Source organism: Schistocerca piceifrons, chromosome 3, assembly GCF_021461385.2.
Source record: "Schistocerca piceifrons isolate TAMUIC-IGC-003096 chromosome 3, iqSchPice1.1, whole genome shotgun sequence".
Lineage (NCBI taxonomy): Eukaryota > Metazoa > Arthropoda > Insecta > Orthoptera > Acrididae > Schistocerca > Schistocerca piceifrons.
In genome coordinates, this window is record NC_060140.1 from 715,934,547 (window position 1) to 715,946,899 (window position 12,353).

General features: G+C 37.2%; 1 protein-coding gene across 1 annotated transcript in view; it reads right to left on the reverse strand.

The window, feature by feature from the left end:
• Positions 1-1,371: 1,371 nt before the first annotated feature.
• Positions 1,372-12,353, reverse strand: part of LOC124789355 (drebrin-like protein) — a 215,958-nt gene continuing 204,976 nt past the window's right edge. Inside the window, exon 11 of the mRNA XM_047256682.1 lies at positions 1,372-4,301. Within this exon, the coding sequence (XP_047112638.1) occupies positions 4,162-4,301 (140 nt within the window). The 3' untranslated portion in view covers positions 1,372-4,161. The remainder of the gene's footprint in view (positions 4,302-12,353) is intronic.

The window sequence follows — 12,353 nt, forward strand, 5'->3', positions numbered from 1 at the left end:
CCTTTTGGAAATCTGTGTGTTCACCTTGTACTGGAATTGGTCAGTGCACCTTTTTTGTAACACATTTTAGTATGCAAGACATGCAGTAAATTGGTAACATAATCCAACAATACCCAAATTATAATCTTGTGTTACCGTAGTTTTGATGACATAACTAAAATGAGCTTATATTTTTATAAACAGAAATAAAACATGAGGTTAAAAAAATGTATTTTCAGAAAACATAATTATTTTTCTTATTTCCAATTTAATTTGAAGTTGTAATTACATGCAAAATTGTTGTCATCATAACTATTTTTGTAATTTATTCAGAAAACTTTTGTAAACCAAAAGATTAATCATATACGTAACCTCTTTGGATGTAAATTTGATTGTAAGATTGCTGAATTGGAAAAGCTTGTATTATCTATGTTCTTCCTTGAGTTAACTTCTTGTTATGGTGCGAGCTGTGGTCTGTTCTACCTAAATGTTGTTTGTTTTCTGTAGCAGAATTTAGACTGATTTGTTATGTGATGTGGAAATATAAAATGGAGAAAATGAAACAAGATCGTAACAAGCAGTGTCCAAATTTGAAATAAAAACCCAGCTATACCACCTGGATGTAAAAAATGGTTCTTCTAAGTGGGCCATATTTTCAACAAGTCACATTATTGACAAGCAGCAACAAGAAACGCACAAGTAAAGTGATGACTATTACTCAAACTTCCTTATTTTTTGAAATGGTTTCACTAAACTGAAGTCAGACTATCTACAAAGTGCACTTGAATATGGTTTCTCATAGTAATAGAAGGGAAGGCTGTAATAACCTGCACCTATGGTTTTGCAAGATTGTTTATATGAATAAAGCAAGCTGTTTTTCACACAAGTGACTTTTCCTGAAACCAAGCTGATTCTTTGAGAGAACATGTTTTCCTCTAGGAATGTTACAATGTCTGAGCTTAGAATATGCTCTAGGATCCTGTAACAGACAGACATTTACAATATTGTCTCTCAACTTCTGCAAAGCCTGCAGCTCCCTTTTAGGAATCATATCCCCTCAATGTCACACCTATGAAGCAGCTACCTATCTCAATGAGGCATGCAAGCCATCCCATAGTGGCAATGTCCATAGTTCATGTGGGATCCTTGTAATTACACAAGAATGAAAACATAAAAAATTTTGTTACAATATAAACATCAACAATGAATCTATAATTAGGGATTATTTTTGGTTTGAACTAAACTCCAAAATTATTGAACAGTAAATTGGAGAGCACTACAAGAGTATTTTCTTTACTGTCTTACACTGAGAGTTTAAGACACTTCAACTGAATGAACATTTTCCTTCAGACATCGAAATTCTGGGTGTGTATTCTATACAGGAAAACACAGTTTCATGGCGATTTCATACTTTATTTGTTACAGTCTAATGAATACGATGAAATTTGTAATACTTCAATCTCCAAAATACAGTGTCAGGCTTTTTTTTTAATTTAAATGTTATATTTTAGTTATGATAAAACTTAAAATAGTGACTGCCTTTGTGATTAAATCCCTAACCATACAAAATTATTAAAGTCAGATTAACAGCAGTAAATATGAAGACCCAAACAAAGATATTCAGAAAGTCTCACACATGATTTAAATACAACACTCAACTTGACAATATCTGCTGAGTTTGACTTGCAAATAGATTACCAACATAGAAAATATACACAGTGAAATTGCATCTGCAAAGAATTTTCAGTTAAAAAGAAGTTTTCTATTTCCAAAAAGGAAAAAAAAATGGCAGAATGTAACACATGTATGTACAACATCAAAGACAGTAACTTCATGTCTTAAATAAAACTTAAGATGCATAGAAACTGCCACAGCAATATAACATACTCTGAAATTGCTGTTTTCTGTCGAGTTATATTTTTTTGCTTCATTGGGGTCTTAAGGCAAGAATAAATAACAGATTGAAAATATGCTTGGATAGTTCATGGACTGAAGATTTTGCAATGAACACACACACATTTATGTAATACTCAGTCTGTTACACAGTTCAATCTAGAACTATAAAGTGAGACATAATACTGTTGCAGGTGCACTTTCATACTGAAATGACAACTAAGCAATGCCTGAAAGTGTACATACAAAATTAAATAAATTATTATAACTGTAAAATGAACTCATTACAGATATGAACAGTAAAAGAAAAATTGCACAAAAAGGCTCATTTAATCACTAACAAGGATGAAGGTTTTGTACAAGCATCACTGAGTGTAAAAGTAATGGCCTAATACAATTTCTAACTTTGATGTTTTGTCCTAGTGAGATTTTGTATCAGTGTCAACTATAACATAAAATTTGAAGTTGTTTCCAACTCAGTTCTAATTCACTGTTTATTCACGGACATATAAACATAGGTTATGCATCATGTTGAATACACAGATTAAGTATCACTAACTTGTTTTTTCAAACTTCTTGCTACAGAACTGTTAGGCAAGCAAAATTACATCATATGCAGCAATCATCTTGCCCTGTATAACACAAGTGTTCTTTTTCATCATTATTTGTAGTTACAACAGGTATAGCTTGAGTGTATCTATGTATACAAAGAAGACTGAAAGAACAGATGGTGAACTGTGGATTGTTCAAGTTCCATTTTAGGCCACAGGAAGACTATCACATTCATATTTAGATGCAAAAAGTATCTCTTGACACATTTACATACTTGACTATGTTGATGTATAACTGTATGTTTTCCCTGTAACTACCATGTGTATTACAAAGTAAAATATTTGTTTATGAGTCTGAATTCTAACTAAAATTTTTGGAATCGGTAGTAAAAACAGAAAAAGAGAAAATTACAATTGCTTCATATAAAAGTTAAAGACTGTAGGCATTTTGATTCAGATTAAGAATTTTGGGAAACTGATAGTACGGACAAGGATTCTTTATTGTAATTTTCACTCTGTATCTCTCTGTTGACGTAGCAGGTTGTCATAATGACAGGACATTAATAAAACAAGTGATCAATGGAAAGCCTATGTTTGTGTTATCATCTATTCAGGACAGGTGCTCTCCAACAGTTCCAGAAAGCCAAGATGCTAACTAACACAAAAGAAGGAAAATCTTTTACAATGAGTATGTATAACACATTCCTCCTAAACAAGATCAGTGTAGTGTGCTCTCAGTGACAAAGGCCTTGTCTTGCCTAGCAGACAAACAAATCAAGGTGTTTAAGAACTCATTCAAATGGAAGGGAAATTGCCCTTTAAGACTACAATTTAAGTATTTTCAAAATACATTGCTGTCCTTCAAGGCACACACTTCACTTTGTCAAGATACAACATTTTGACTTGTTGTGATCTCAGGATTGTCTTCTACAAATGAACATGCTGCTGTACTATTCTCATGCACTTAGTTAGCGACTGTGCTATACCCTCTAGCATCAAAATGTGTGTCCAGCAACAATAACAACACATATCATCTCCAACTTTAAGAACTCACCATGAAGAAAAATGAAGGGTATAATGTTTAACAGTCATTTGCAAAGCAATAACATAGTTTTACAACACTTGTTACTTAACACTCCATAAATATGTTAAAATACTATCTACTTAAATGTATCTCTTTAACAATTATTTCTTGTGACGCAACATGTGTCCCTCTCATCATAATGCCCATTGGGATATGAATTACAAATTGCTACGACTTGCTGTACCCAAATGACTCGCATAACAATTCTACCCAAATGACTCACATAACAATTCAAATTTGAGATGCATCAAAAATTCTTTCTCAAAACTTGAGCAAATATGTATATGTGGTCACCTGTGTGAGCTGCAAGACAATTACAGAAGTATCACACTGCTGGAAGAACCTATGAATGTAAACAGTCAGTCAGTCTATTGAGCAGTGCTATAGTGTATCTGAAATGGAATAACCTGACATCCTATGCAAAGACTTATCCTGTTTCACAGTAATGCTCAAACAAAATTATTACAAAGACAGAAACTCATACTCTCTAGTTTCACACATCTTTTTCTGGATGCAAATGTACCGTCACAATCAAAAGTGCACAATAACAGTGAAAATAATAAAATCTATAAAATGGATATCTTTCAAATGATCCTTACTAATACAATGCACAGAACATCAACAGTATAATTGCCATGTATACATGCCAGCAGCTCAGTCAATCAGTTCCACGTAATTTGCCGGGAAGAGACCAAATGTTCCATCAGGTCCAAGTCCTTGCCACCAGCCTTCATCAATCTGATCAATATGTGTAATTATATCACCAGGGTCAAAAGTTATTTCTGTAGCATCGGCTGCAAAGCAAACATAACGCTTGACTTGTTTATAATGTGCACAATTACATTTTAATATCTGATAACATTCCACACAGAAAAATTAATAAAACTGGTTTATATGGATGCAAATGTAACTGCTACTATTATGACTTTCCTTAATATCTAAGTAACATAGCATATATTAGAAACAGAGCATTAGTTCTGCATTCAGGAACTGGGAAAAGAATCAACAGAGGAAAATCTGAAGATACCACACCAATATCTGCCAATATGGTTTGGAAAAGGACTATAACGAAGTAATCCAACCTGAGATTCTTTTCCCATTTTGTGTGCCTGTCCTAATTCTTGAAGGGGCAAGACTTACTCTTCTCTACATGATTCATGTTGACCTTTTCATAGTACACCATCTTTCTCTTTCTTCTTAGAGATATGTAGGTTTCAACTAGTAACTATACATCAGTCTTCTATCTAAAATTTCTTATTTCCTATGCAGAACAAACAAAATGATTTCACTTTTTATTGGGGGTAGAAGGAAATGTTATTTTTTATAGGCATCAGCTGCATTTCAAACCAATGGGTATTCAGTAACACTTCAGAAGCTGATAGAAGAAATACTGACCGTCTTGTGTGATGAATAGGGTGAATCCTGGACATTTTAAACTTTTTGTTCACATAATGAATCTGACTGTTATGCTGCTACACCACGATCCATAAAATAGATATCAACAGTACATGAAAGCCAAACGGTATTCCTTACTAAGCAACTCAGTTGTGGAGCTACTTTTTATCTTAATAACACCTATAAATGCTTTAAAACAATGAAACTATGTGATTAAATTTAATTTACAATGAGAGATAAAAATGAACAAAAAGCACCGAAAGCTTCAAAAAGCAGTTTCATGTAGTCAATCATGAATTTTTGGCTAGAAATTACATATTAAACTAGGGGCAGTCCTCAATACCATCACAGAGGTAGAGTCTTCAAAAACTTAAATTGGCGATTGCAGAAACCACATCACTCTGGAATTTTTTGGGGCATATTTCATGGTATTGATGGATTAGTCTGAGATCAAAAGACAGTGTGTGAAGAATTCATTTGAGAAAACAATAAAATTATGACACACTATGTATTAAGTTTGGTATTCTTTTGATCTTATGTGACAATGCACTGAAAAGAATTGATCAATTTATATAATACTCCATCCTGATAAATTGTTTTTGTGTATACATTGCTATGAACATCATCCGTATCCACTGTTTCATAATTGTGAATCTCAGTTTCCAAAATTGAAAACTCTCTGACTCTTAATGAAACAAATTCTTTCAAATATAAACACAGCTCACTGGATCATGATATTTAATTATTTAAAACTACCTCAACAAGATTCCTATATCAATCTTACATGTTTCTTCAAAAATTTAAATGATTGTTTTGTGAAAGTAACAAAATTATGTAAAGGATAGTTGCTGCTCACCATATAGCGGAGTTACTGAGTCACAGATAGGCACAACAGAAAGACTCTCACAAAATAAGGTTTCGGCCAACAAGGCCTTTGGCAAAAACAGACCACCCACCCATCCACACACACACACACACACACACACACACACACACACACACACACACAAATGCAACTCACTTATGTATGACCACATATCCGGCAGCTGAAGCAACGCTATGAGCAGCAGCAGGCAACTGGATGTGGGTAAGGAGTAGGTTGGGGCAGGGAGGGGGAGGGATAGCATGGTAGGGATGGTGAAGTGCTGGCTTTCGAGAGATTAGACGGAGGGCAGGGGAGAGGTGCGGGGGGGGGGGGGGGGGGGGGGGGTGGAGAAGGAGAGAAGTAAAAAGACTGGGTGTGTTGGTGGAATAGATGGCTGTGTAGCGCTGGAATGGGAACAGAGAAGGAGCTAGATGGGTGAAGACAATGGCTAACAAAGGCTGAGGCCGGGAGGGTTACAGGAACATAGGATATATTGCATGGAGAGTTTTGTGAAAGTTGTATTTCCACAGAACAGTATACTACATCTTAGTAGGCTATACAATTAGGCGTGATAAGCACTTAAACACTTTCCAGCTTTGCAGCAATTTTTGAGTATTCTTAACACACAATGCCACCTGCTTAACTTTTTGTTACGCGTTTCTACAAGTTTTTCCCACATTTACATGTTCATCTGCCTAAAATTCTAAAAAATTATAATATGATTCTTTTGATGAATCTGACTATTCCCTAAAATGGGTTTACACTTTACTTTCCTGACTAATTTCAGCTCTTTGTTTCTTATCAGACAAGTATGACTTGAATCACTTCTAGACAACACCATGGCCACCATAATTATATAGTTTTAAAGTAGAAGATCATAATTTATAAGGCTGAAAGCTTCGCAAAGGTGCAAAAATGAACAAAATTTTAGTTAATTATCCATTATAGCTTCAAAAACAAGTTTTTGGAAACTGAAGACAGATTTACAATTTATTTTCCTTTCCTGAAATCCTCCTTTGCATTGACAGTAATTTTGTTTTATCACATTTTTATTAGGCTGCTTCCTTGTGTGTTTGCCTCTTCAGTACGAATTTTGCAATTGCTTTCAAACTAACTTGTTGATGAGCTAGTGACATTAAACTTTCAACATAGCTCAGAAATAGGTGACAATGCAATATTAACTCACTTTCTTGTCTGGTGTGTAGTGGATGGTAGTTTGTGTAGAACTGCTGTTTCCGCATTTTCCAGTACCATTCATGAATGTTTTGTGGTAAGAATGAATCCTGATAAGCCTCCGTGTGGGCTCAAACCTCTCTAATTTGTACCTTCATGGTCTTTTTAATATATACATGGTAGGAAGCAATACATTAGTTCACTCAGATGAAGATAAACTGAAATAAACCTGAAATTTTCCACATTTCTCTGTTGTAATCTTATCAAAATGTTTGAAATCAACTGAAAAATTTCACACACCAAAGACTAAAAACCTACCCCCAATGAACCATGGACCTTGCCATTGGTGGGGAGGCTTGCGTGCCTCAGCGGTACAGATGGCCGTACCGTAGGTGCAACCACAACAGAGGGGTATCTGTTGAGAGGCCAGACAAACGTGTGGTTCCTGAAGAGGGGCAGCAGCCTTTTCAGTAGTTGCAGGGGCAACAGTCTGGATGATTGACTGATCTGGCCTTGCAACACCAACCAAAACGGCCTTGCTGTGCTGGTACTCCAAACGGCTGAAAGCAAGGGGAAACTACAGCCGTAATTTTTTTAAATGATGATGGCGTCCTCTTGGGTAAAATATTCCAGAGGTAAAATAGTCCTCCATTCGGATCTCCAGGCGGGGACTACTCAAGAGGATGTCGTTACCAGGAGAAAGAAAACTGGCGTTCTATGGATCGGTGTGTGGAATATCAGATCCCTTAATCGGGCAGGTAGGTTAGAAAATTTAAAAAGGGAAATGGATAGGTTAAAGTTCGATATAGTGGGAATTAGTGAAGTTCGGTGGCAGGAGGAACAAGACTTTTGGTCGGGTGAATACAGGGTTATAAATACAAAATCAAATAGGGGTAATGCAGGAGTAGGTTTAATAATGAATAAAAAAATAGGAGTGCGGGTAAGCTACTACCAACAGCATAGTGAACGCATTATTGTGGCCAAGATAGACACGAAGCCCATGCCTACTACAGTAGTACAAGTTTATATGCCAACTAGCTCTGCAGATGATGAAGAAATTGATGAAATGTATGATGAGATAAAAGAAATTATTCAGGTAGTGAAGGGAGACGAAAATTTAATAGTCATGGGTGACTGGAATTCGAGAGTAGGAAAAGGGAGAGAAGGAAACATACTGGGTAAATATGGATTGGGGGAGAGAAATGAAAGAGGAAGCCGTCTGGTAGAATTTTGCACAGAGCATAACTTAATCATAGCTAACACTTGGTTCAAGAATCATAAAAGAAGGTTGTATACATGGAAGAACCCTGGAGATACTGACAGTTTTCAGATAGATTATATAATGGTAAGACAGAGATTTAGGAACCAGGTTTTAAATTGTAAGACATTTCCAGGGGCAGATGTGGACTCTGACCACAACCTATTGGTTATGAACTGTAAATTAAAACTGAAGAAACTGCAAAAAGATGGGAATTTAAGGAGATGGGACCTGGATAAACTGACTAAACCAGAGGTTGTACAGAGTTTCAGAGAGAGCATAAGGGAACAATTGACAGAAATGGGGGAAAGAAATACAGTAGAAGAAGAATGAGTAGCTCCGAGGAATGAAGTAGTGAAGGCAGCAGAGGATCAAGTAGGTAAAAAGACGAGGGCTAGTAGAAATCCTTGGGTAACAGAAGGAATATTGAATTTAATTGATGAAAGGAGAAAATATAAAAACGCAGTAAATGAAGCAGGCAAAAGGGAATTCAAACGTCTCAAAAATGAAATCGACAGGAAGTGCAAAATGGTTTAGCAGGGATGGCTAGAGGACAAATGTAAGGATGTAGAGGCTTATCTCACTAGGGGTAAGATAGATACTGCCTACAGGAAAATTAAAGAGACCTTTGGAGAAAAGAGAGCCACTTGTATGAATATCAAGAGCTCAGATAGAAACCCAGTTCTAAGCAAAGAAGGGAAAGCAGAAAGGTGGAAGGAGTATATAGAGGGTCTATACAAGGGCGATGTACTTGAGGACAATATTATGGAAATGGAAGAGGATGTAGATGAAAATGAAATGGGAGTTACGATACTGCGTGAAGAGTTTGACAGAGCACTGAAAGACCTGAGTCGAAACAAGGCCCCGAGAGTAGACAACATTCCATTGGAACTACTGACGGCCTTGGGAGAGCTAGTCCTGACAAAACTCTACCATCTGGTGAGCAAGATGTATGACACAGGCGAAATACCCTCAGACTTCAAGAAGAATATAATAATTCCAATCCCAAAGAAAGCAGATGTTGACAGATGTGAAAATTACCGAACTATCAGTTTAATAAGTCACAGCTGTAAAATACTAACGCGAATTCTTTACAGACGAATGGAAAAACTGGTAGAAGCTGACCTCAGCGAAGATCAGTTTGGATTCTGCAGAAATGTTGGAACACGTGAGGCAATACTGACCCTACGGCTTATCTTAGAAAATAGATTAAGGAAAGGTAAACCTACATTTCTAGCATTTGTGGACTTAGAGAAAGCTTTTGACAACATTGACTGGGATACTCTCTTTCAAATTCTGAAGGTGGCAGGGGTAAAATACAGGGAGCGAGAGGCTATTTACAATTTGTACAGAAACCAGATGGCGGTTATAAGAGTTGAGGGGCATGAAAGGGAAGCAGCGGTTGAGAAGGGAGTGAGACAGGATTGTAGCCTGTCCCCGATGTTATTCAATCTGTATATTGAGCAAGCAGTAAAGGAAACAAAAGAACAATTCGGAGTAGGTATTAAAGTCCATGGAGAAGAAATAAAAATGTTGAGGTTCGCTGATGGCATTGTAATTCTGTCAGAGACAGCAAAGGACTTGGAAGAGCAGTTGAATGGAATGGACAGTGTCTTGAAAGGAGGATATAAGATGAACACCAACGAAAGCAAAACGAGGATAATGGAATGTAGTCGAATTAAGTCGGGTGATGTTGAGGGAATTGGATTAGGAAATGAGACACTTAAAGTAGTAAAGGAGTTTTGCTATTTGGGGAGCAAAATAACTGATGATGGTCGAAGTAGAGAGGATATAAAATGTAGACTGGCAAATGCCAAGGAAAGCGTTTCTGAAGAAGAGAAATTTGTTAACATCGAGTATAGATTTAAGTGTCAGGAAGTCATTTCTGAAAGTATTTGTATGGAGTGTGGCCATGTACGGAAGTGAAACGTGGACGATAAATAGTTTGGACAAGAAGAGAATAGAAGCTTTCGAAATGCGGTGCTACAGAAGAATGCTGAAGATTAGATGGGTAGATCACATAACTAATGAGGAGGTATTGAATAGAATTGGGGAGAAGAGGAGTTTGTGGCACAACTTGACAAGAAGAAGGGACCGGTTGGTACGACATGTTCTGAGGCATCAAGGGATCACAAATTTAGCATTGGAGGGCAGCGTGGAGGGTAAAAATTGTAGAGGGAGACCAAGAGATGAATACACTAAGCAGATTCAGAAGGATGTAGGTTGCAGTAAGTACTGGGAGATGAAAAAGCTTACACAGGATAGAGTAGCATGGAGAGCTGCATCAAACCAGTCTCAGGACTGAAGACAACAACAATAACAAAGACTAAAAAGAATAAAATAATTTTTTAAATAAAAATCTTTTTAATGCAACATGTTTTTAAATTGGACCACAAAGAATAATGCAATTTCTCCTAGCCCCATATAGATAGTCCCGAAAATATGTGCTTGTGAATTTTTAATAACTATGACAATTCTTGTAAAATTTAAAATAAGAAATGTGGGATGCATGCAATTCCTAATAGTAAGAAGAACTGAGAAATATCACACAACAATTCATATAACATTATTAGTGACTTAGGTGAAGTATTCATGCATCAATTATCTATTACTCACCATATAGCAGAAATGCTGAGTCGCAGATAGGTACAACAAAAAGACTGTCACAAATAAAGCTTTCAGCCATTAAGGCCTTCGTCAACATTATAGTGTCTCACTGAGGCCTTTACAGACTTTAATTATCCTCCCAACCTTGTACAAAAACAAATCTCCCATGCCTTATCTTTCCAGTCTCCCACCACCTCCCAAAGTCCAACTGCCTGGCCGCAAACGAGCATTCCCCTCGTAACTCAGTACCACTCAGAATTACATTCTTTGCAGGGTTTTGACTACCTTTCTTCATGCCCTGAAATGAGAAATGTCCTGCCCACTATCCTTCCCACCCCTCCCACAGTGGTAGTCCACTGTCCACCGAACCTACACAATATATTGTCCATCCTTACACATCCCCTGCTCCCAACCCCTCACCTCATCACTTATACCACTGTAATAGACCTAGATGCAAGACCTGTCTCATACATCCTCCCACCGTTACCCACTCCAGTATGGTCATGAACATCACCTATCCCGTCAAAGGCAGGCTACCTGTGAAACCACTCATGTGATCCACAAACTAAGCTACAACCACTGTACTGCATTCTATGTGGGCATGACAACCAACAAGCTGTCTGTCTGCATGAATGGCCACTGACAAACTGTGGCCAAGAAACAAGTGGATCGCCCTGCTGCCGAACACGCTGCCACACATGACATCCTTCATTTCAATGACTGCTTCACAGCCTGTGCCATATGGATCCTTCCAACCCAACACCAGATTTTCTTAATTGCGCAGGTGGGAACTCTTCCTAGTCAGTCACTGCCCTCACCCATCCAACCCCTTTCCTGTTCCCACTCCAGCACTACACAGCCATCATTCCACTGTCACACTCAGTCTTTTTACTTCTCTCCTTTTTCGCTATTTCTCTCTGCCCCCTCCCCCCTTTTCCCACCTCTCTCCTGCCATCCATCCAACCTGCAGCATTTCACTGTCTGTTAGCCACACAATACTATCCCTCCACCTCCCCGTCCCAGCCTCCTCCTTAACCCCACCCAGTCGCCACTCCCATCATGCACTGGTGTTGCTACTACACGCAGTGTGGTTTCAGTTGCCTGAGACTGCTGTTGTCTCTGTGAGTTGTGTGTGTGTGTGTGTGTGTGTGTGTGTGTGTGTGTGTGTGTGTGTGTGTGTGTGTGTGTACACACACGTCTATTGCTTTAATTTGTAGAAGTACTGTCACATCTATCAAAAATTCAAAGACACTAATTTTCAAGACTAACTGTGTCGTGTTAGAAATCTGTATGGGGCCAGGAGAAATTATTTTATACTTTTTAGTCTGTTTTAAAAATGGCTTATATTTAAAAAATTATTTACATAATTAATTGTTTATAAAGTTTAATTATCTATCATGTATTATTCTTTCAGTTATTCTTGAGAATACACGTAATAGTGATACTAACGTTAAACTTGTCACCTTCTTTTATTAACTGGTATTACTGCTGATAATTTAAGCCTGTTTGAAACACACTTGTTGCAAAGACTTATTGATTATGTCAACA